This window comes from Phalacrocorax carbo, chromosome 19 (assembly GCF_963921805.1).
Source record: "Phalacrocorax carbo chromosome 19, bPhaCar2.1, whole genome shotgun sequence".
Taxonomy (NCBI): domain Eukaryota; kingdom Metazoa; phylum Chordata; class Aves; order Suliformes; family Phalacrocoracidae; genus Phalacrocorax; species Phalacrocorax carbo.
In genome coordinates this window covers 1,721,424-1,744,349 of record NC_087531.1, presented here as the reverse complement: position 1 = coordinate 1,744,349, position 22,926 = coordinate 1,721,424, and the positions used below count along the sequence as shown (strand labels likewise).

Sequence of the window (22,926 nt, the reverse complement as noted above, 5' to 3'; positions counted from 1 at the left end):
TTTTTTTGTTTGTTTCATTGAATGATGCCACTCATTTTTGTCTTGTCTCTCCTAATGAGAGATCCAGAGTTTCCCAGTCTTCTTCCTTGGGGTGGTGTTGTTGGGCACTCGGTGAAAGAGGTGATAAATTCATGCACACATCCCTGTCCCCCTGTTTAATATTCTGCCAAACAGTTCTGCAAATGCATTTCATAATGCTGCCTCTTTGCATAGAAAAGAGACACCCCCTTCCTGTCAAAAATATATTTTACAACTGAAAACAGCAGATAGTAATTCCAGTTCTTGAAAAACATGTTTATACAACAATCCACAGAGACCAGCACCGTGAGGCGATTAGATTGCACTTTGATTAAAACCAGTTCATTGCAACTGCTCGGTGTGGATGGAGGATGGCTGGACAAGCTCAGTCGTCCTGAAGGAAACGTGTCTGTCCTGCAGCGTCAGTCACGGAGCCAGCGTTGTTGGTCTGGATTGATCTGGATGACGAATATGTCAGTGATCGGCATTTGTGCTCACCCTGTGAATCCTGTAGATCTTGGCCCTGGGTGAGGAGCAACATAATTGGCCATAAATATGGAGTAACTGAAAAATAGTTAAAACTGTGCTATGTCTAAAACAAAGAACCCCCAAACCAAACCCCTTGAATCTATTTTTAGCTCTTCTTGGTGTTCTCTCCTTTTTCTTACCAGTAGATATTACAGTTCCTCTTCTTGAAACGGGCTCTGCTTTGTTCACGTCTGCTGCTTGGCTGCTGCCTCTGACATGCAGGGTGTTTTTTGTTGTTCCTGCAAGCCAGCCTCTTGCAAAGGTTTTGATTTAATGAGTCAGGTCTACCCATACAGTAATTACAAAGATTAACTTGCGTAGATGTGAGAGAGATGTATAAAACTGTTTGGACCTGGTTCCAATGCGACCTCTTAATCACTGGATTCATCAGTTCTCTGAGTTAACTCCTGCTTCGCAGTTTAAACTACTAATTGCAAAATTAATGACAAAAGTAATATTTTTCTCTCTCTGACTCATCGCCTTCCTCAATTCCTTATCATTACCTCTTTGTTCCTTTAAGCGAGGACATGACATTGCTTAGATGCTTCTGTACAACGGAATACAGCTCTCCAAAGCAAAGCAAAACTGGTCTACCCAAAGGGTTGCTCTAAGGTTAACTCGATCTAGAAATAATCAGCTTTTTTTTAGCTCATACGTGTTGCTCTCACTTTTATGAAACTGAAGTGTCTTTGAGTGGTTTCCTGTGGAATTTTTGAGGAATAACTGTTTTTTTCAGAGATTTGTTGGGGAACCGCCCCCCTCTCCGCCCCCATTTGAAGACATAAATTGTATTATGAGTGAAAAGCAAGCTGCATGCTTGTGTCTGCTGGAGCCCGTAGTGGTGCAACCCTAGACAATCATGGGTGTTTCTATTCATGAGTAGCCAACCAAATCGTGATCTGGGTATTTTGAGCCTGCCTGATCTTCTGAATCAACCTGCAGCGAAAGGCACTCCATTTTGTGCTGACCTGGGACTCCGCGCAGGGCTAGCCAGTGTTGCGTTTTCCACGTAGCATCTGTAAACTGTGTTGTGTTTGCTGTGGGCGCTTCGGCGTTGTGAGCTGCTGACTGGGACAGCAGTAATTGGGTGCTCCAGGCTCTGGTTACGGAAAGCCAGATTTGCGAGGTCTTGAACAGCAAGGCTTTCTGGTGGGGGGAATTGCAGTTAGTGTTGATTTGTTTTTTCTTTATGAACTGCGTTATTGGAACGTCCCTATCTTTGCATCTTCCAGGTATCCACGCTCGACTGAATTCTGGCTAATCTCAGTAAAAGCATGGGTAGATCGTGGGGCTTGTTTGGGGAGGGAGGAAGGAGCTTGGTAAATGTAATTACCACTGAGATATTCCAGAGTAATGAACAAGAGAAGTCAAAATGCACTTGCACTTTGGTCTCAAAACAGTAAGTTTTGATTGCAAGAGATTAGTTTATACTGGTATTTCTCAAAAGGTTCAGCCTGGATTTTCCAGAGAAAACTTACTCCAAAATTTCCCGTTTTCCTGCTCGTTGGTATATGTGAGTGTCAGGATTTGAGAGGGCAGAGTAAAGCTGAACTCTAGTTCCACTAAATTAGCGTCAAGATCTGTATGGAGTGTGGTGCAGCTAGTGTAATTAGTAGATCGTACTCTCCCGGATCCAGAAGTGAAGGCAGGGCTTCTCCTTGAAGGCACGTGTTCAGTTCCTGGTGATTTGGCAGCCCTTGGTATCCACTTGGTATCCAGTAGAGAAAAAAACACTGCAAAAGAAGCGTTCTCCAAGAGAAGGATGTGCTGGGGTGACATGCTTAAAGAACAGTTGCCAGTAAGTAGTTTTTCTATATCTGACTTTCTGCTGCTCTTTCAAACGATGCCCTGGCCGGCTGGACAGCGTGTGATCCCCGACTAGAGACCGGCTTAACTAAAGGGTTACTGCAGCCCCTGGTTTCCCTGCCCTGCGAACGCAGGCATTGATCTGAAGGGTGTAATTATAAATGCTATTGATGGCCCGGGAGGGGAGTCATATGTTTTCTCTCTGGTGCAGGAATTCAGGAATGAGTGGGAAAGGCTCTTAATTTGTAACAGGTTTTATTTGCAATCTGACATGTACACACAACAAATGGGTGGCGGTGGTATTCACGAGCATCTGAAGGGAGCTTTTTTCCTTCCTGCAAGGTGGCACTTCCCTGTAGAGAGGCTGAAACTGAAGAGCGGGTATGCAGGGTGTTTCGGGGCTTTCACCTGAATCTTTAGGCACACAGAAGTTAAAAAGCGATGCTCGAATATTTGGAGAAATCCCAACATGTGCCAGGTATGGGATGGATCGGCACATTCATAAAGCCAGAGGAGTACTTTTCCACTCCACGATGGTGCTTACATGGTATTGAAATGTGCACCATGACTATTATTTCTGTCTGATGGCTCTTCCTAGAATTCTGCTGAGATGTGTGCAGGGAGGAATCTGTGGGTTTGGAGCACACAGAAATGCTTTCAGCTGATAGTTCGGTGCTTAAGGAACCCGATGTGAGTTCTTCTAGGCCAGTAAAGTCTTTGAAGACTTCGCTTTTGTATTTAACAATGTTGATGGAAGTAAAGCCTGAACACGTGAGACGGAAGCTAGCCCCTTGTCTGTCAATATTTAAATAGAAATATGACTCCTTTTTTCTGCTGACCAGTTCACTCGGCCCCCCAAAAGGTACAGAAGATTTCTTATCTCAGTTGTTTGAGGAGGCATGTACAGCAGTCATGCTAAGCTGTGGTACCTGTGTCATAGTTTCCATGCCTTAATCTTCTTAGAGAATCCGTAGCCTGTCTTATTCTGAAAATGTAATGTTTTTAAAACCCTATTTTGCAGGCTAAACCTCTCTTGAATTTTACTGGATCATTATTTTTCTAGATACTGTTGATAGGATTCAGTAATGTCACTAAAAATGCAGTCCCTAGTATTCTGATCTGCAACTTCCATCGTCATTTCATAGAGGAAAAACACCTTCCTGAGTGACAAAGTATGGGCTCTGAGCAAATAGGTCTGGTTTCTGTTCTGGCGAGTTAGCAAGAGATATTGTTCAGTCCAGTGCCTGCTTAATTTCTTGAACGCTTCACTTATTACAGTTTTAAAAAGTTGCTATATTGGAGTGAGAGCCACAATTCTCTTAAAATGAAGCATCAAACCTTTGAAAGAACTGCAGAGTGATAGGATGCTAAAGACTTTGTTTTGTTGGGCAGTGACGGAGCCGACGCAGGACCTACAAGAGCGGTAGCATGTGGCATCCTCAGGTGCTGGCAGAGCCCGTCCCCGGTGCCCGTGGACGGCAGCAGCGTCGCACCAGAGCACTCTGTACCTGTGGCTCGGGTGTCCGGCTGTCGTCTTCTTCCGCAGTTGACTTTTTCTGATGGAAGTGCTGTCAAAACTCAAGTGCTGCTGCTTGGACACGGTTTTGCTTCCAAGTAGTATTAACTGTTTAATTGCCTGCCTCTATGAGGTTCCCTGAACAGATGCTTTAGTAGTGAATCTTTCAAAACCTTTTTATAAGCTTGTTAACCTGTTTTCCTTAGTGGCGTGTGCTGCGCAAGCAAACCTCCCATCTTGGAGATGCTGGAGAAGGCTAAGCCATGGATGGAGCTGGCTGCGGAGGGATGGAGCGTGGGATCTGGGGCCGTGGCGCCTGCTGCCTCCCCGGGCAGCTCGTTGCCTGCGGTCTGTTGGGTTTCAGTGGAAACTTCCACGCGCTGAATGTGGGTCAGCGCGAGAGGTGGCCCCGGTCCCATGCCACCAGCATCCCATGGCACTGAAGCGGTTAAACTGCTCTTCTGGTGTCCTCGCAAGACGAAAACTATTTTAGTCCCATGACACAAGCACTATGGGAGTTTAATGCTACAGTTCATTAAAAATGGAGGCTGGCTCGAGCCTCAGAAATACGATTCGGTAGCTTAGGCTTCCCGTGTCCAGAGCACATCGGGAGGAACGATCTCTGCTGAACTCCTCCAAAACACGGGGAGCACTCTGAGGCGAGGTTGCTGCCGAGCTCATTCTCGTAACTGTATTCCTCTCTGTTGGCGAAAACTTTCTGCAAAACATAGGCTCCGTCTGTGCTGGAGGTGCCTTGTGCCGTCCTCCCGCCAGGGCTGAGCCGGCTTCGGACAGAGCCGGTGCAGAGCCATTGCCTGGAGGATCCTCCCTCCCACCGCGACCTTTACCAGTCCCGTTCAGCAATTATCTCTACCAGGCAGAACAATTCTTTTTTTCTTTTCTTTTTATTTTTTAATTTTTATTTTCCCTCCCAGCAGCGTTACTACTTGTGGCTTCCTGCTTGCTGCAGTATGCCCTAACTACCAATTACCACGGCTGTGCTGTAGTGCTCGTCACGACCCGGTACGCGGTGTGTGTTGTGTGCGTTGCTTTCTGTTGCCTTTGGTGATGACAAAGTGTTTGTTCGTGTCCCGCCCAGATGCGTGAGGAGCAGCATGGAAGTATTGCCATATCCATTGGGTTTTATAGCGCTGCTGAAGGCCTTGAAGTAGCTATTGCAATGGTTTTCAATGGGCTTCTAATTAGAAAAGCATCGGACTAATAGGATGAACTATAATTAGCAAGACCTGCCCTCTAGATAGCTAATCAGGGACCAGAATACAGTTACAAATCCATTCATTAAGTTTCTATATCTGCACTTTTGTAGCAAATTTGTTTAACCTATTGGAACCTTTTAGGGTGCTTAAAATAGTAAAGCAGAGATGATGTACTGGGCACAATCTCCCAGCTTTTGGGACAAGACGACCTCTGAGCATGCCGGAGTTTGGTCAGGGGGGACAGGTTGATCCTCGGGTGGGTGTCAGAGGGGTCACCCATTACAGCCCTTTTCCCCAATCCAGAGAAGGACTAGAAGTCAGTGTGCTGTTGTCCTGCCTTCTGGACAAAAGAAAATAGCTCTGCAACTTTTTGAGGAGGGAAATGACTCAGTTCTTGGTGGCTTAGCAGAAATAAGAGGCCGAGCTTCCAAGGAGTCATCTTGGCAGCCAGTGTGCATCAATTACTGTGCTCCACCTACACCCCAGTGCTGCTGCCGTCTGCCCCGAGAGCCGGCACCGGCGTCGTGTCAGCGTGCGCAGCGCCGTGCGAGACCCGCTGCTGAAATTGTGGCTGTTGACTGATTATTCGCTTTGTGCTGGGTAAAAGCAGGCTGCGATAAGGGGTGTTTGAGTCGGCTTCTGCTGCTGGCGCAGGTAGCTGCTGATCCAGTAGTATGGCAAAACTAGTTGATTTTTCTGACTGACCAGTGTATGCTGGTTGTGGGTTTCTTCCCGCAGTGTTTTCATAGAGAGGGAAGGTTTGGATATCAAACACTGTATGTACAGGCTCATAAAAGGATTTTTGTAAAGCGTAAGTGAGTGTGGGCCAGTAGAACATTTTTTTCTGGAGTAAGAAGCAGATAAACACACGAGCATGTTCTTTTAGCATTATTTTTGTATGCTGTCCTACCGGACAAAAACTTCTCTACGAATTCCTTTCCCTCTCCTCTCTCTGCTTTGTGTGCAACTTCATGGAAGCTTCTGCAGAGAACAGTGATGTGGTCCCAGGTATGACCGGGAACAGAGGGACAACTGACTGTTCTGGGGTGTGGGCGGTGGTCGTACCCCACCAAAACCTCCACCTGTATTTAGCCAGTGCATCCAGCTTGGCATTAAAACTCGCTTTGATGTTCTTCAAGTGAAAATACCCAGTTGTCACTAAATTGTTGAACTGAGCCCGTGCGCGTGGCCATGGTGTCACATCCAAAGACGGCTCTCCTGCCGCTTAACTAGTAAGTAATGTTACCCTCACGTAGGTAACACTGGACAAATATTGCCTTGTTGGCCGTGTCTTACTAGCTATTAAAATGCTTGTCCATGGGCCTGCTGGCTTGTTGGACAAATTAAAAGCAACGAGTTTCTTTCTGAAGATGTGTCTCCGAGTGGTGTTCTCCTGCATGCGTACACGGACCCGCACTGCTTCTGTCCAAGGAGTGGGGAGGTGGCACAGCGACTGCTTTAGGACTTGCCTGGAGCATGCTCCTGTGGTACTGGCCGTTAGGACAAATGCAGGTCTCGTTTGTCTCTCCCTCCTTGAGGGGAAACTGTCAGGTAGAAATGGGAATTCTGGTTCCAGCAGGTGTTTGGGTCAAACCAGAGATCTCAAGAAGCAGTTGGTTTCCTCCTAGAATGTTAAATTAAGAAGCAAAGGCTAAAGAAATACAGAGTAAGAGAAGTGGTAACTTTCGCGTGTAGTTCTTGGTTTTAATCCAAAAGCATTGGAACACAAGCCTGACTTGCAGTGCCTTTCCTTAAAATAATAAGACGCCGTCTTCTCATCTTCCACACGGGTACCAGTGTTGAAGGACAACCGTCTCATGGGCGCGCGTGTTTTGGGTGAAGGCGGTGGGCGCGTCACCAGGCGTACTAACCGGCTTGTCTCTTCCCTCAGGAGCCTCGCTGCAGTCGCTTTCAGCCACTCGGCCCGGTCAGGATCCCACCTGGAACCCATGAACTTCACTGACAGGTAGGAGTTGTGATAAGGTGGAGGACGAGTCTCTGACATTGCACAGACCCCCTTTCCCTCTGTTCAGTACTGAAAATGGGGAGGTGGGCTGGGAGGGTGGAATTGTCTTCTGGTATTTTGTACCTCAGCTCCTGCCTTGTCCAGGAGGACAAGGAAGAGCTGTAGAGGAGCTCTGAGATTAAACTTGGGTCAGAATTCAGTTCCTGGGCCTTAACCAAAAGCAGCCTTTCACTCAGCGCTTAATCCACGCCCCTAAGTAGGTAAATCTCCCTAGTTTACTAAGGGACAAAGAAGTTTCACTTCCTTTTAACTGGGCATTTACAACAGCTGCACAATATTGTTGGTCTTGAACAAGAGGAGAAACAAAAGCAAGCATGCAGAAATTCCTCCCTTGAGACTTTCTGTATATTTTGATCATTTGTGCAACCCCCAGAAGAAGAATTGTGAATGGAAATGAAATTTCTGCAGAGATCTTGTACCTCTGGCAGCGCTCACTGGCGTAGCTACAGTGAAGCTCTCTTGATCAGCTCTCCTGCGTGTGATGGTGCTCAACCGTCCCACGGTATTGTCAGACGAAGCATTTTCTAAGTGGCAATTTATGGATTTTTCCAAAATTTTTTTTTCCAAAACATGTATTGCCAGGGCTCCTGTGAGCATTTCTGGTCTTTGCTTTTCTTCCAATCTCAGTTTTCCTGGTGTATGCGTTGATGTCTCTGCCCATAGATTTACTGCTTTGATTTACTACATTTTACTGGAGTCGGCTTCAGAACTAACATTGTGCACACCATGAGCACCACCTGCTTTTTTTGGTTTTTTGGCTGTTTATTACAGAAGTTCCCAAACCTTGCTAAGCAGTGCCATCTTTCATGAGACCAAAAGGCTAAAGGAAATGATAAAAACGCCTTTCTTAATGACCTTGGTCACAAGTGAAGGAGTAGGAGTAACTTGAGAGTAGCAGAGTGTGTCACACTTAGACATCTTGACCATAGTTGTGGAAATTACTTAATCTTCTCTCTTGTTCAGTGGGTTATCACCATGAAACGCCTAAAAAACATAGCTCGGTGCCCTTGTAGAGCAGTGTGCAATAATACTGTCTGATTTTGCCAATTGAACTTGTTATCCAAATACTGCATAATCAAACCTGGTATTTAACGGCTGTCCTGCACTGAGGAATCTCTGATTTTTATTTTTTTTCGGTAATACAAAGCCCAGACGTAGTCATTAGCAGACTTCCTGCCCAGTAGTTTCTAGACAAAAATAGATCCATAAAACTTGGGGGAGAATTCAGGTCAAACAAATCCCTTGTGTAGTGGCTGTAAGTAGTGCCCTCTAAAAACACCTCTTTAAACTCAGAGGAGTGGAGCTTAGAATTAATAAAATTTTAAAGTTTTCTTTAGAAGAATTAGAATATCGATTGGTAAATAAGAAAATTGCGTAGTTGTTTAGATTTTTCTGTTGGTGCCTCCTCCTTTGTATCCACAGGCACCAATTCCCTCTGTGATCGTACTGAGGCTGTATTAAATAATTGGGTTGAACGTGGGTCCACGGTGCGGCCCTCCTTGGGGAGCAGGGATGCTGTAGCCGGTGTGGATGGGCTGGGTGTGCAGAGAGCCTCCCTTCTCTGAAGTTTTTAAAATGCAGAAAAACCAAGGAATTGCCTGTATTATAATATGCACAGCATGTGGTGCTGGAAAAGCTGATTGTTGTTGTGAATGAGTATTTAAAGATGCTAATTTTGCTGCTCTTGCATTAAAATAAATGAACCAACCTAGATCCCTCCTCTAATAAGAAGCATACATTAAATGGGGAGGGGGGCGGAAGAAGGGGAGAGGATCTGATTGCAATCTACGATGCTGTTACTTAGTATTTAAATCTGTTCCCATCAAATAAAAGTTTAAATCAAGTTTTAGTCCTTTAAGTGGAAGGTTTTATTTTTGAGTCAAAATAAACACCGGATAAACAGTTTTTAATGATCAGTTAAGATCCGTGAGGATCGATGTGCCTAGAGAACCCATACCTTGAAGAGGCAGAGTCTTTCTCACCGAGCTGGAGTCAGACCGCGTGCTTCTGGTAATAGCTGGTGTCTTTCAACAAAATGACTTTGATTTTATTCTTCTTTGGCTGCCTCGTGTGAGGGTGGTTGAATTCCCTCAGCAGGCTCAGGGGTGACAATGAACCAGCTCCGTACGGAACCGTGCAGGTTGTTCCTGAAAGCTGCAGCTATGAATCACGATCGCGGAGCGTGCGAAAAACCGGCGCCGCTTTGCAGGGCGAACCAGGGAACCTGCGTCGCTGTGGCAGGGCTGAGAAGTGAGGGCCTTCTTTTTTTAGGCTGAACGCTCTGAGTGAAGAACAGCAACAGTAGTAAAAGGTATTTAGGAGAAAAACGTGTTGGTTTTATGCATTTTTTAAAAATTGCTTTATTATAATTACTTTTTCAAAGATCACCTTGGTAGTGAACACTTCTCAAAAGTTCTCACAAAATTTTTGCAGATTACTAGATTGAGTTCTAGAGGCAACAGCTATTTTCCATTTACACGGCTACACGTTTCGTACAATCAGTGGCACATTGAGCTTTCTGTTAAAATCACGAATGCTTCTCTTTGTTATACAGGGCACTTAGACAGTGGTTAGACTCCACACTTTTTTATTAAACGGAGCCAAACTCAGCCATAATAGTGATTTTTAAATTTTTTTTTTTAAGGTGACTTGACACAAATAGTGGGGAAAGCCGACGGGTGACTCCTAGTGCAGTGGGACCTCAGCTGCCAAAGTCCTGTTTCTGGCCAAATACAGAACTTCATGTTTGTGGTGCTCAGAGCTTGACTTCAGTGCCTTTCTACAAATGTTTATCTGTTCATTTTGGCAAATATTTAGTCAAACCCAGGCTGAATTGCTTCCTACTGCGCTATAATGACTGCGAGCAGTTGCAGCGCGGGCATGGCGTGTGTCGTAGTGCCTGGTCACTCGGATGGAAATCAAAGCAGCTTCTGCAAGGCTCGAGGAGCTGCCGCAGGTGCTCCCCTCTGAAGCCGGGTGCTGGGAGCAGCCGTGGGGATGTCGTGGGTGTTTTCAGGACAGCGCAGGGTGCTGGTACCCCACGCTCTGGCTGTTTTCCCTCAGCGGTTCAGGGAGAGCAGCCTGATGAAATGATGCTTTGCTGCTGGTGGACCGCACCGCTGCTGTCCCCTGGCCAGTGGAGAACTTTCCTCTGCTGCCTCCAGATGCCCGACACCCGTGGCACAGAGGAAACTTCCGTGGGCTCCGTCTCCTTTTAATTGCAAGTACTTAACAGTTCTAAGCAAGCTCATTTATTTTTCCCTGAATGCCTAAAGAAGGGGGAAGTAATAATACTAGTAAAAAAGGGAGGCAGGACTGCGCAGCCGGGAGGTGCTGCGGTGGCCGGCTGGTGTGAGCACATGCAGCTGAGCAGCGTGGGAGCCCGGCGAGGGAAGGGTTAAGGGCTGCCATTTTGTTATGTAACACCCTTAATGGACATATCAGTGAATGGCACCAAAATGGCAGGGCTTAACCCTTGGTGGGCTGCAGTGCTCAGCCAGCCAGGGGCTGGGAGCCTCTCCCCGCTGGGAGCAGCGAGCGGGCTGCGGAGCAGGGACCCTCCTCTCGTCCCTTCTGCTGAAGGGGGGCTTCAGCACTTGCAGTTCTTCTTCTTTTTAGGTCTCATGGGATGGAAATAATGGCTGAGATAGCAAAATGATCAACACACCTCTGGCTGCTCTCGCGCTTTTTGTTGCCTTCATCAGGGAAAGGATGGATTTTTGGTTGCCCAATTGAATTCAAGTGCAGGATCGTTCCCCCCCCGCCCCCCCCCAACCTGCAAAATAACTACTGTTCGTGTCCTACTGCTGTTGCGTTAACTTAGTCTTTAAAAGAATAACATCTAGTTCTTATTTTGGCTTTCTGAAGTTTATCTTTCTAAATATCTATGTGATAAGGTCATGAACTTCTCTGTGTGTGCGTGCGTACGCACGTTTATACACACGCACGCAGTAGTGCAGCCGCACACACACATACATGTGATTTGTAATGACTTTTTCCAGGACATCTCAGTCCTGGCTTCGTGATCAATGAGTGTGTAGGAAAACCCCCCCACTTATAGCATAAGAAGATGATAAGCTCAATTGAAACAGTGACTTCTCGTTGAAACTTCTTACATCCTGCTGTGAGAAATTAATTTCTAGGCATCGTGGGGAGGGTGTGTGTGGAGGAGCCAAGGTGACTGCATGGGCTGCGCTTGCAGGAGGCCTGTCGGGCGTGCACGTCGGCTCTGCGCTGGGGGCCGGCCACTCTTCGGGGTCAGTCAGCTTTTTATCAACTCCCTTTTCACCGAGGGGCACCGAACGTGTCTTAACCTCCCTGTTTCTTCCTCTGTAACCTTGTCTCATTTTCTGTTGTCCTCCCTCGGCTCCACCCCCCCCCCCCCCCCCCCCCCCTTTTTTTTTTGTCTTCTGTAAAAGTTCCCAGATCGTGCTGGGGAAGAAGGTTGTTGATCTTCATTTTTGGCTACCAAAAAGAGCGCGTATCGCGTAGCTGGAGGGGTTACTGTGCGGCTGCGCTGGGATTCGAGCCCGTTTGCAGATGGTCTGTGCCGAACCCATATCTGCTGCCGGTGCTTGCCGGCACTGCTGCTGATTCTAGCAAAGCATCGGGACATAATTGTAACTTCAGTCCGTTTAAGTTCAAACTACCAAGCTGTGCTGAACAGCAAAAAGCAAGCAGAGCTACTTCTCTGAAAGAACTACTTGGAGTTCGTACGAGGAAGTTGTAAATCATGAATGGGAGAGGAGAGAGGGATATGGATAACTCTGAATGTGATGTGGGGAAAAGTGGAAGTGTACATTACAAACAGCAAGCAAAGTGTGCGCTTTTTTGTGTGGGTTTTTTTTCCTTCATACGCTGTGTCAGTGTCCTCCGTGTGCTTGTGCATCAAACCTGTTTCAGCTGCTGCCCCGGTTGCCTGTTCGTGCCCTGGTCCGGCAGCAGCCGGGTGAGCTGGGCATGGCTTCTGCAGCTGCTTGGGTTTATTCCGGGCTGGGCTGCACATCTGGAAAAATCAGCATCAAGTAATTAATTTCCCAAGTCTTAAATTGGCATTTTGTGAGGTGGTTTTTTTTTTTTCCTCTTCTGTAATTTTTCCCGGCAGCGGCAAAAGCAAGCAAGCAGGTGATTGCTGCAGCGTCCCCTTTGCCCTTTGCAAGGGGATGGGCTGTATGTCGCGGTGTCCTCCACGTCCCTGCGGGAAAAGACACTGGCTGAGTTAAACCAGGTTTGTCGTCTTGGTCTTGCTGCTCTGCTCTTTGGAGAGAGTGAGGGTTTGGAAGATGGCAAGAGAGCTCTTCTGACCGTTTTCTCGGTGGAGAGCGTGCAGGTGGCATCACAAGCGCACACGATGTTTACCAGGCTAGCATAAAGAGGTTGCGAACTCAGGAGGTTTTGGTTTCTCCCTGCTGTCAGTGTGTTCAGAGGGCAGTGGGGCTGCACAGGGGAATTTTTGACCAGGCTGCAGGGTGACCAGTGTAATGGCCTGCAGTCCAAGGAGCTTATAGTGTTTTATATGGTATACTAAACTGCCTTTTGAATTGATCGTAGTAGTTAATCTGTTACAGTGATAGCACTTATGACTGAGTATTTGCTGCTTTGGGCCCAGGCACTCCGCCCCGAGCTATGCCATCCCTTGTAATAAAAAGCAGAACCTTCCATAAAACTTAAAATTTACTGTGTAATCCTTACTTCCTCTTCCTTCTTTCAAATAAAAGGTACAGTCAAGTTGAACTGAAGCTGTTTGCTGTTCTGTTGATTGGTTCCTGTTGCTGTTAACAGTGAAAAAGCAGAAGTGAGGATTTTGGGTATAGCTTCAGAAGTGATGCGTTATCCTTGAAACAGCCTGGATGTTTTGAAACATCCAGCTGATTTATTCTCATCTAGTGGAATCAATTGGTGAAGGTGCGATCTCAATAAACCCAGCAGACTTAAGGGCTGGCCACAGACTGCCTGGTAAGGGGCTGTTTAATAGTGGTGGTAAAGTCTTAGGTGTTGACTGGCATGCCGTCCTCAGGTGCTGGGCACTGAGCAAATTGCCAGATATGCCCTCAGAAGGGAGTTTTCTTCCCAGGCAGGTTTGGGTTTCTCTCACCTCCTCCTGCCATGCAAGGAGCCGCTTGCATCCTGTCCCTGCTCCTGCGGGTCTCTGCAGGGGTGCTCTTCCTCCTCCTCTCTTCCAGGACACTCGTCTGGTTTGAAACTCAAGATCTCTAGGAGAAGGTTAGGCTGTTTTAGGAAGAGTTTGGCAGCCTGCAGTGCGAAATAGAACCTGCCAGGGAATCGCCTAAACTGTACACCTGCTTCTTGGTGCCCTCTGGCTTGCAGGAGATGGGGCCCATCAACCCAGGTGATTCCCAGAAAAGTCTCTGACATTACCAGTTTTCATCTCTTTTCCTGAAAAGTCAGTCAGAACAGCCTTTTAAAAGAAATGTTTACAACTATTTCCTCCTTTTTCTCCTCCCCTTCTCTCAGTGCCACATTAATTTTCCCTTAGGTCTCTCTGCACGTGTATCCATGTTAGCAAATTGTTTTCCGGTACTGTTTCCTGAAAGGGTTAAAATTATTTTAGGGAGCTTGGTTTTAGGGTTCATCTACAATAAATACGATCTAATCACTGTTCTGGTAGGGGAACCAGATCTCTCTATTACAGGGTATGTAAACCTTGAGCCTGCACTTGCAATCTTCAGATACAGCTGTAAAAAATCTCTGTGCAGTCTCATCCCAAGGTCTTCCCAGTAATGTGCTGTTTCAGTTGTGCTACAGAAACTCTTCTCTCCAGCAATCACTGTCTCCAGTCGCTGCTCTCATGCCATCGTCGGCGTGACAAAACGCTGTGAATTTTTAACAGAACCTTGGACTGAATTTTGATTTGCAGAAATAGCTGTAGCAGCGGCAGCACCGTTCCTCGAAGGAAAACGGAGGTGTCGCTTTTTGGCTGTGTGAGTGGGGAGCGCGCGGGGAAGCGGAGGCCATTTGCAAGTAAAGTTTGTCAGCGTCTGATAAGGGGGTGACGGTTACAAGGAGAAACGGCTGGTGCCAGTTCGCGAAGGAACTGCAGGGTGCGAGATGCGACGTCCTCGAGAATATGTAACAGGAGAGGGTTTTGCTGGAAAGGTGCGTTGTAGTGAAGGTGTTACTCCGTTCCATCTGACCTTGGTCAGGAGTTTGTGTGCGAAGGGTTTGCCCCTGGAAATGCTCCGAGCGGGGTCGTTGGTGCCCGCCTCTCTCCATCGCTCGAGACGAGCTCTCTTGGTTAGCCGGAAAACAGGCGCTTAGTGAAGCATTCAGAATGCGTTACCTGTCTTTATGGTAGGATTCTGACTGCATTAATTTTTTTAAATAAAACTTAGTGCCGATAGCAGATTTGGATCGTTCCCATTGCTTGTGATGCTAATGCAGGTGAGCGAGATTCCGGCAGCTCTGTGTGTGATATGCTATAAAATAGCCCGGTACAGCTCAAGATACTGCCTGTCCCCATGCCAGTCAAAACAGGGGAAGACGAAGAAGTAGAAATATAGTATAGTGAAAATGTTCTTAAAGTTTGGAGCCTGAGTGCCTGAAGTGCTGCTGTAGCTGTCGGATCAGCGCAGCCTGCTGGAGTTGCTGCTTCGCGTCCGTCCGAGGTTGGAGAAGATGAAGATACGGAAAATAAACCCAGATCAGTCTTTTTTTTTTTTTTTTTTAAGGGAGGTTTTCCTACTGACTAAGCAGTCTTGCTTCAATAAAGTCACTGAGATTAACAGCACATCTCAGTACACGTAAGCTGGGCGATAGCTGGCCGGTCCTTTGTTTTAGCCCTGGGTCCAGATGCGTTTGCACTCAGTTAATAGGAATAAGCTTTGCGATTCCCGGGCAGGCTGTCTGATCGCTCGTTCAGGGGGAGAAGCAGTTGTCACGCTGCCGTATCGTCAGCAGAGACACTTAAACCGAGTTACTAGTATAGTTAGAGGCTGCGCTTTCAGAGGGCTGTCTGAGCGAGCCGGAGCGGGGTTTGGAAAAGGCTGCTGCCTGTCAGCTGGGGTACGCTGAGCCGCGCCGAAACCTCCGTGCCGCTGGCTGCCTGCCTGGGCTGCGTGCTGTTTACTCACTTTCATAAATGCTGAAATTAAGTTAGCCTTTCAGTAAAACACACCTTTCTTCCATTATTGTAAGTTCCAGCATGGTCGCACCGTAACTGCAGATGAGCTGAGGGGGGGCACTTTGTCTATTGACTGTGATTTTAACGTGTGTCCGTGTCCCCCCGTGCTAAAAAAATATATGTATTTCATCCAAGACGTTGCAGAGAAACTTGTGGTCGCTTGCACGGGGCTTATACTATCAAAATGGCAATTTCACATAATGGGTACGTGACATTGTTGAATAACGGGGTGGTGGGGGTGAGCAGAGGTTAATTGTGTTGCATAATTATGTTAATTGCTCACTGCTAAAAACATTTCAAAGACTTTGTCCAACTATTGTGTGTTGGCCTTACTCTTGAAACCCACTTTAAAAGGAGGAGGGGAAAAAAATCTGGATGGGAGGAACTCTTTAAATAAATAAATAAATGGATTAATTAATTAAAAGACGGGGGAGGAGGGGGGGAGATTTCTCTCCCTCTCCCCCCACCCCGCCCCATGCCACCCCCTTGTCATCCCCGAGCACCCGGAGGGATGCCTGAGGAGGAGGAGGAGGGATGCTCCGGGGTGCCGGCCGGCGGCAGGGTTAGCCCCGCTGCGGGTTGCCTGCCGCCGGCTCAGACTGGTTTCTGGAAAGTGCTTTGTCTCGCAGGCTGCATCCTGGGAAGGGTCATGTGGAGCCCAGTGATGTCATGGGATCAAAGCCTGACTCAGCTCCGCGTCCGATGGATGGGTGTCCGCAGGTACCGAAGTGCGGGCTGAGATGTCAGAGCCCACCAGGAGCAAAACTTCCCGCGCCTCCGGCAGGCGAGGAGTTAAGCCTGGTTCCCCCGAGCCCAGCGCTTCCTCTGCTGCCTGGAAAAGCCTGGCTCCTTCACCAGGAGGGGAGAAAGTCTCAACTTGAGTATTACAATGGCAGTGCCTTAGCGCCTGGCGGCAGGCTGTCAAGAAATATGGAAGCCTCTCTTCACGCAGGGTGTGGTGGTCCTTTTCCCCATAGTGTCTGCTTCCCGAAACTTGCAATCAGGCTTAGGTCCTCAGAAAGACATGGCAGCAGTCCCAGGGAGATCCTAATCTAGAATTTTGTAATTGCCTTTATTTGCATGTGAGGCAAATACATACATTCTTCCTGCCTTTTGGTAAAGAGCCAAACTTTTTCTCATCGTGGGGGTTTGTATAGTCTCCTGTGCTCTAATGCAGGCTGCTTCCCCCCCCCGCCTTGGTGATTCTAGTTTATGCTTAGTGGGGTTTGTGTGTGTGTTCTTGTTTTGCTTTTATTTTTTGTTTGTGTTCGCTTAACATAAAAAGTGTAAGTACAGTGATGCCGGGTACCTAATAGCTTCAGACTGAGATGTATTTTGAAGATAGGGTAAGTGAGCATACTGGCAAAACTTTTATTGCTCTTTCTGAACTCCTTTTGCAGTAACCGCTGTACTTTGCCCTGTTTTGAAATTAAGGTGTTTTGTCCAACTTACTTTTTTTTCCAGTGTACTTAACTCGTTTGCGTCTCCTCTCTCCCCAGAGCCTCACAATGACAGAGGAAGCATGCAGGACACGGAGTCAGAAACGAGCATTAGAACGTGAGATAACGCATAACGATGTGGACAGTAAAAAAATAAAAATGGAGAAAGGACTATTAGGAACAGATATAAATGCTGAAGGCGACATGAAAATAAAAACAGATCCTGGAGCTGGAAAAGTGCAAGGATTATTAAAAAGCGGAGAGGTGAAAGCAACCATTAAAGTGGAGGTTCAGACGGGAGATGAGCCTGTGGATATGAGTACCTCAAAAAGGTGAGTTACGACCTACGTGCTGCAGTTGCACCGTAACATTTGGGTTACCAGCACGGTAAAACGCGGTCAGATGGCACTAGGAAGAAGTTCTCTGCATCTTAAAGGTAGAGGGAATTAAAATTTTAGGTGTGCGTTGCAGCTCTGGCTCTTCACGTGAGAGTCAACGACTAGTTCTGTATAACTTCCTTACTGATTTTTCTTGCACAAGCTTTGACAGCAGTGGCAGCTGCAGTGAGCAGCTGAGTAAAGAAATACAGTCTTGAATAGAAGAACGTACAAGTTGTGTAAGGAGGATGCGCTTTGAGCTACTGATGGAGATTTATGTGAGGAAGAGTGGTTTGGGTTTTTTTAATTGAGCTGTGATATAGGGAAAATAAGGCATTATAATTGTCTGAACAGAGGAGTTTTAATTGCAACTTGACTCTTCCTGACGGAGCAGTATGTATGGATAAGTCTGGCTTGCTTTTTGAAGTAACTTGGGGATTTTGACACTAGAAGTACTATGAAAAGAGAATACCTGTCTGCAGCAGCTCTCTGTAGGACATGTTCTTAATACTTTTTTGAAAGTCCAGCCTCCCTAAGATGTTTGAATTTTGACATGTGGAAGCATGAATTCAAAGTTCTGTATCGCTTTGGAGAATTTTATTATTGCAAAAAGGTAAAGCTTTCCCTTTGACTTGGATATGAGATACGCACGTGAATTGGGTGGTTCTGACACACAGATCTACAGGCATTGCTTCAAAGCCAGATTCCAAACCTTCCACCATATTTCTAACCCAGATTCTGGCTGTACCAGGATAAAAAACTCTGTCAAAAACGGTGGCCCTGATGTTGGCCCTTCAGGGTCTTGCAGTAAGATCCGATCTATTGAGCAGGCAGTCTAGAAGTCTCATTTATTCCTGGTCCTGACACGGGCTGATGTTAGAGCAGCAATACATAAGAACCGAGGCCTGCCTGCCTGTACGAGATGGCTTGAACAGTTCTCGGAGCAATAAATCTGCGTTCCCTTGGATGTCGGGTATTACAGCAGTGCAGATTTGAGGTGTGAAACTGAAAACAAGAGATCCTTATCGGCTGCGCAGGAATTGTTGGGAGGAGGGGCACTTTGGGGTGCTGCTAAGAAGATAGGCATCCTTTGATGTCTGCAATTCATCTGCAAACTGTTCCCAACTTTTGATGCTTTTCTGAGAGAAATAACTTAGACTGCAAGAGCCTGATTACTTTATCCAAATACTGTTTCAGTATCTGTAAAACAAGACCTCTCCCATCAGCATGATTGAGGGACGGTGATAGTTTTCAGCTTTCTCCATAAAACTTGTGCCAAAGGGACGATTATATGAGTTGCTCAATTTGATATTTAGGAGGCGCTTATGCCTTGCACCGAAGCAGTTAATTGGGGTGATGGATGACTTCTATGTCGAGCAGTTGTATTGTGCAGACTAGGAGTAAATCTCTGAAGGTGTCTTTTGGCGTAATCGCTGCCTACTAATTAACACAGGTATGCATGCTCTCTTTTTTGAAGAATATCTAAAAAGATTGCTCTTACCAAAAATTGAATAAATTAGAATCAGGTATTCTAACTCTAGTTGCGGCACTTGCCCCCACACGCATACGCTCTTTGTGAATTTATAATATTTTTGAAACGGGTGCCAGTGTTTCTGCTCTGTTGGTGTCCGTCTGTTGCAAGACACGCAAACAGAATGATGAACAAGGGGCTGTGTACGCTTAACTTCCCAGAGAGCACCTGGAACAATAACACCTATTTAGATGAGATGAGAGAACATCCTTTCTCCGTTCTTATTTCAGCTGGTAATAGGATATTGTTGTATTCAGTTTCTGCAAGGAGGGAGAAGAGGCTTCCCCATACCAAAAAATACGCTTGCATAAGAAGGCAGTCTGATCCCCATTCCACTGAAGTTAATAAATATAATTAAGAATTTCATGAGGCTTTGGGTACCGCTTGTAAGTTGGAACACCTTTCATAAAGCAGGTTTTTATTAAATTCTTAATGGAAAGGAATCAAACCATGGGTCATCTCAAATGACAAAAAAATGAGCCTGAACGATTCTGCAAACTTCTGGAAGTAAGGCAGCGGCTTCCCGGGCTCTGGGGCTCCGCTCCTGCATCGTGGTGGTGCCCTTGGTCCGTGCGTGGCTCCGTTCCCGGAGCATAAACGTGGCGCCGAGCAGCTGACCGGCCTCAGGATGCAAATATCTCCAAGCGAGTGCAATCTGAGTCTGAAGATGCCTGCGATACAGAGGAAGCTTGTCTCTGGATGAGTCTGATCCCTCGCATATATAAGAATACAGTTGGCATTTGTAGGGAAGGTGGATCTCAACTTCATAAGCATTTTTTTTAAAAAAAAAAAAAAGTGTGGGACTTACCTTTCCAGACCTTTGATCTTCAGAGGAATTTGGCTGCAGCTTTCATAAGACTTGTGTCTTTAAAGCAGTTGAGCTGATTTTCTGAGGAGATGAAAAAAGAGCTGTTGCTTAAAATGACTGAACTGCTACAAACTTCTTGGGTAAAATTCATGCTTAGTGATATATGGTGTTTTGGCGTTTAAACTTCCTTAATGCTTTAGAACTGAAAACATAATATTTTCCTTGGAAAAGATGGCCCAGCAGTAATCACAGTTTAGCTGATGTGAAGCTGATTGAATGGATTATCTTTCTGAAATCAGTGGATTTTCAAGATTTGAAATACAAACATGGTGATATCTCTATGTTAAAATTATTTTTTTTTCCCTAAACCTTGAAGTTAAATTTAAAAATAGAATCTGGTTTGAGCACATTTTCTGATGCCAGAAGAAACAGGAGAAAGTCTGTAGTGGTAGAAGTCTTTGATGAGGGGTCACACAAGGCCAAACCAAAATCTTGCTCCTCTGCCTGGCACTTTTGCAGCACTGGGAGCTGGCTACGCTGGCGTGTAATTATGCTAGACCTACTGCAGAGGAGGAATGGGAGGAAGGAGAGTCCTCCCCTCTTGATAAGGACGTGTCTGGTTTGCAGTGGGGTGGTAAAATAGTGCAACGTAAAATCGCTTTGCTTGCAAATACGCTGATTTACATCAATATGGGCACTGGAGGGAAGGAACGCTTGCCAAACCTGGTTGAATCCTGACGTTTTACCATGCTTTCAAGCTCTGTTTTCCCTTTCCTCTGTTCTTCATCCCCGCTCTGTTCTTCCTTTCTGCTTAAATACATGAGTTTCCTACCACGTTTGCCCTGCATTGAGCATCAGTTGCTTCCAGCTGAGGCTGGGGCTTTCTCCTGGGGCCGTTCTTGGACCGTACTGCCTGCTGCATCGTGTTGCATTCCTTGTACTCCACGTTCAGCTTCCTTCATCTACAGCACACATTCTGACCACTTCCCAAGTTTCTTCTTTCCTAGTGCTATTTCCTGAACCATACAAAAGGAACGAGTTGCATACGTGGTGCTGGTTAGGCTCGTGATTTCTGGTGTGCTCACAGTAAGGCTTGGCAGAGACCATGAGCCATCTTTCTGGACACGGTCATGTAACTGGCTGGGTGAGTGGGAGCTGCTGTCCTCAGAGAGGTCTCCGAGGGCAAATCGTGCTCTATTCTGGAGCAAAAGCATCAGGATCCTCCAGGAGCAGCATACTTATCCCAGTTGTAGGAAAACCTTGCTCATGAAGAGAGGTGCGGGGTGTTTACAGGCAAGGATACTACTTGACCCTGCGAGCAGCTGTGCTGTGCTTGGTTGTTGCGCTGTGCTATCTTAAATCCTCAAAATTATAGTAACTCTCCAAATAGATAACCTCAAAATATGTTTCACTTCAGAATTCTAAAAAGCGAGGCTTCTCGGTCATACAAGCAAAAGGAGAGAGAGAGACTGGTTTTGTTGGAGCACACAAGCGTGATGGCAGTGGTGAGGGCGATGCTGTTAATAAAGCACAAATATAGGAGCTGGCTTTCATCTACTTGTCTATCCCCGGTTCTTGCTTTCTCTTGTGAGCAATCTTGGGATGAGCATGTCCTTCATAAAGCAAACTGGAAAACCTTTTGGGCAGTTGAATGCCTTTCTATTTTTTTCCTGTATTTTCTTTATTTAAATCAGTGTATTATCTATCTTATCTGTGTTAATTGTGGCTTGATCAAAAACAGTTTAAGGCTGGCTGATAGAAATTATTCCTACAGATTTTGAATCAGTTGAGGTCGTTTTTTTTTTAACAAAAAAGCCCCACGTTCCAAACCCACTATGTGTATTGTGTTGTCTTCACGCATTAAGCTACCGAGTCTATTGTATTGAGCCTTCCAGTTGAAGTACAAGTCCGGCTAAGCCAGACAGTCTGCATTTGATACATTTGGTTTATTCTTTACAAAAATTGCTTGCACTCATCTCGCGTGTGTACAACATGTCAGGAGATGAGGATCAAATATACCCACAGCCTTAAGCTCTTGCTTCTTGAAATTACATGTGAGCTGGCCTGACTTAAGCCACTGCTTGTTTGCTTAAATGAAAACTGCCGGGAAAGGTGAGGCTGAAGAGTTTGTAGGCGTCCCTGTAGTTAGTGCTCTCAGGGAAATAATCCATCTGAACTCTTTAGTTGCTTTAGTTTTTAGGTTTTGCTGGTTATGATTTCTGTGCTTGACAAACGTTGCGCTGCTCTGGGACCTTGGAACAATCGTGTTCTCCCTTTTGTTACAGGGGATAATGAAAAATAACATCTACTAGAAATTGTTCTGAAATTGTATGAAAGCTGGCCTAGTGACTGTGCTCCGAATTTTTATGTTAGGGTTTGGATGCTAAATTTTGGTGCTTTGAGGATTTTTGGGTTCGTTTGGGATTTTTTGTTATGTTTGGGTTCTTTTTTAATCTGGCCAAAACACATTTAAAGCTTGCTAAATGAATGGATTTGACTGTGAAATTCTACCATGTTCTAAAGCGCAGCCTGTGTTGGCTGACCGAGCTCTCCGCTTTACTGGAGTTTGCTGGGATCGGTGTCCACGGCAGTGCCAGTGAAGAGCAATAGGCTCCTCTCTTCCCATTAGTGACCCTAGAAACGCCGCACAGACCCACACTTCAGATCTGCTTTTCAGCTTACGTAGGTTGTACCTGTGCCTCCTGGTACGTGTTGTACTCAAGGATGTTGGGACAAAGCTGATGCTGAAGTTTCTTGGGGAATTTTAATGTTTTATTTTAAGTGCAGAGAGAGTTTGATTAAAGTTCCTTTATGTTCAGAGGAAGGGATGAAGTTTGCTTTGCTTCAGTTTGCACCGCAGTCACTAGATCCATCCCAACTTCTTTGATTCATGTAGATAACACAACTCCAGGAAAAAAAAAAATCCCCACTGTATTGCTTTTTCTTTCCTTGTTTGTCTTCCTTCCTTGCCAAATATTTTTGGATGAGAGTGTACAAGAGATTGTTGAATGGACTGAGGCAAAACTGTTGCATATTTGCTAATGCAGATTAAGCCGGAGTCTGAATAACAGTTGTGATGCTTGCTTCGGTTACCCGCAGATGCGCAGAGTGTGTCGGGGTGCTGCGGGATGGGGCTGCGCAGGGCTCTTGCTCCGCAGTCGGGATTTCATGTTTCAGGTCAGTAGTTCTGTAACTTTAACCAAGTGAACATCACACTGATTTTATCCTTTTTTTTTTTGGGGGGGGGGGTGGTGGTGAGGTGAGAACAGTGCTCGAAAGGGCACTTTAGAGCATGGGTAAGATCTGGTCTGTAAAAGGAAGCTTATTTTTCGTGGAATGCTTCTGGATCAGTATGAACAAATGCAAAGACTGCTTGTGATACGAGAGCTCTTTTGTTAACGATGTGAAGCGCTCTAAGCTGCCGCACGAGTCCTCTGAAATTAAATCCTCTACCAGAGCCGGTAGTTCCTGGGTATCTCTTTCTCTTAGTGTTAAGTTTAAACATTGTCTTCCTTGGTCG

At 46.1% G+C, this 22,926-nt stretch overlaps 1 protein-coding gene across 7 annotated transcripts in view; it reads left to right on the top strand.

Moving 5' to 3' along the window:
- GATAD2A (GATA zinc finger domain containing 2A) overlaps nucleotides 1-22,926 on the top strand; it is a 67,803-nt gene that overhangs the window by 25,688 nt on the left and 19,189 nt on the right. For 4 of the 7 annotated variants that reach the window (XM_064469417.1, XM_064469416.1, XM_064469414.1 and 1 more), the window contains exons 2-4: nucleotides 6,977-7,051; nucleotides 15,881-15,971; nucleotides 16,751-17,022. In XM_064469417.1, coding sequence (XP_064325487.1) covers nucleotides 7,035-7,051; nucleotides 15,881-15,971; nucleotides 16,751-17,022 — 380 coding nt within the window. In that variant the 5' untranslated portion in view covers nucleotides 6,977-7,034. The remainder of the gene's footprint in view (nucleotides 1-6,976; nucleotides 7,052-15,880; nucleotides 15,972-16,750; nucleotides 17,023-22,926) is intronic. The other 3 variants (XM_064469419.1, XM_064469418.1, XM_064469420.1) reach the window with 1 other exon arrangement.